The 1,791-nt window shown below is 49.0% G+C and overlaps 1 protein-coding gene across 1 annotated transcript in view; it reads left to right on the top strand.

Annotated features, from left to right (window-relative positions):
- LOC102036737 (trypsin I-P1-like) overlaps positions 1 to 1,157 on the top strand; it is a 3,241-nt gene extending 2,084 nt beyond the window's left edge. The window contains exons 4-5 of the mRNA XM_005431397.2: positions 473 to 617; positions 1,008 to 1,157. Of these exons, the coding sequence (XP_005431454.1) occupies positions 473 to 617; positions 1,008 to 1,157 (295 nt within the window). The remainder of the gene's footprint in view (positions 1 to 472; positions 618 to 1,007) is intronic.
- The last annotated feature ends 634 nt before the right edge of the window (positions 1,158 to 1,791 follow it).

Here is a 1,791-nt window from a genome sequence, read left to right as displayed (position 1 = left end):
TCAGTGTAGGGACTGCACAGTTAATGTCAACAGAGTTGTCAGTTCTCTGAGAATAAGGGTAAAGTCTGGGACTGTGGAACTTGAATTCCTACCAGAGATCTCTGCTCTCTCACACTGATGGTCGGAGATGTGCATGGCCAGTGGTGTCTATTCCACTGAACCTGCACCAGAGGAGAGGATGATTTTCCTGAGGCTCAGGTTTCTTCCAGCGTATGTATCACAAGTGTGGCCCCTCCCTTGCCAACTGATGAACTTCCAGGTACCAGAAAAGTTAAGGTGGCTGCAGTGTAGAATGGTGGGCCCATGGGTAGAATTTGTTCCATCTCTACAGAAGGGACCCATGCTGTGCTTGCTGTTGACAGGAAGCAAGGATGGCTGCTAGAACAGGGTGTCCAGCATTTGCTTTTCTGCTAAGATCTTCCCCGAGCTCTGAAAAGGACTCAGCAATTCCAGCAACCATCTCTCCCTATTTCTTTGCAGCCAACTACCCCGACCAGCTGCAGTGCCTGAAGGCTCCGGTCCTCACCGCCGAGCAGTGCTCTGATGCCTACCCTGGGCAAATTACCAACAACATGATGTGTGTCGGATACGTGGAGGGAGGAAAAGACTCCTGCCAGGTAACTCACCTGCCTCTCCTCTCCCAGTCATTTCTCTCCCACCTTTTCTCAGCTGAAGAGGCCTTCACATTACAGAGTCAGCTATACCCACTGCACTGGTAAATCTGAGTTTTTCAATGACAGCAGAGGCTTCAGGTACACATACCCTGAAGGTTTGCCAAGTACTGCATCCAGCAAAAGCAGGCAGCTGACTCAGCTGTGGTGCCCTTGGAGCTCAAGTCAGGCACGGTAGCATCAGGTGGAGAGTGTCAATCAGGAACAGCCTTTGTAGAACTTTTGTGCAGAGTACGCCCAGCAGGGCTTCCTCTGGGGTCTGTGATCTCAGGGATCTCTGGCTCATTGCTTAGGCTGATGCCATTTGCTGAATATCCATACCCTTTGTGTGCACAGGGAGATTCCGGCGGTCCCGTGGTCTGCGATGGACAGCTCCAGGGCATTGTCTCCTGGGGTTATGGATGTGCCCAGAAGGGCTATCCCGGAGTTTACACCAAGGTTTGCAACTACGTCTCCTGGATCCAGTCCACCATCGCCTCCAACTGAGACGCTTGTTTGGTGTGACTTGTATTTTCTCATCATCATTTCTGCTCTTTTGGGTCTGGACAAGCAAAAATTATGAGAAATTAATAAAGACTTTGAGGCACCCCTACTTTGTGCATTGTTTCTCTGGGAACTTCCAAAGGCTCTTATATGGAGCACAGTGGCAGTGAACATCAGTCAGGAGTAAATACTTAGTATTAGTAGTGCCTCTCAATTGATAGGGTCTTGGAATACCTTGCAGACTCATCATCAAGATTCTTTCAGCCAGTTACATGCTCTTGTTTCTGAAGCAGAACATAATTTCTGTTCTTTTTGAGCAGGAAAAGTAATAGCCAATATTTCAACAGTTCTTCAAGTGATTCTGAAATTCATCCTCAAACATAGCCTGTCACCCTTCCTCTTGGAACACTAGCAGCTACAGCATGTCATCATTTCTTTGGGCCTGCTTATATCACCCCCTGAGGAATGGAAGAGGGATGAGGGTGTTGAGGGCCAGGAGATCAGCAGAAGGCAGGGTGTTGCAGTAGAATATTTGGATCTGCCGTGTTGAAGAGTTGGTCCTTGCCAGGAGGCTGATTGGGTTGTCATGTTTTGTGCTTGCAGAGTCCCAGAACCAGGCTGTGGTGTCCCAAATCCC

This window comes from Geospiza fortis, unplaced genomic scaffold, assembly GCF_000277835.1.
Source record: "Geospiza fortis unplaced genomic scaffold, GeoFor_1.0 scaffold2364, whole genome shotgun sequence".
NCBI classification, from domain to species: domain Eukaryota; kingdom Metazoa; phylum Chordata; class Aves; order Passeriformes; family Thraupidae; genus Geospiza; species Geospiza fortis.
The sequence above is the reverse complement of the archived record's forward strand: the minus strand, read 5'-3'. Positions and strand labels throughout refer to the sequence as shown.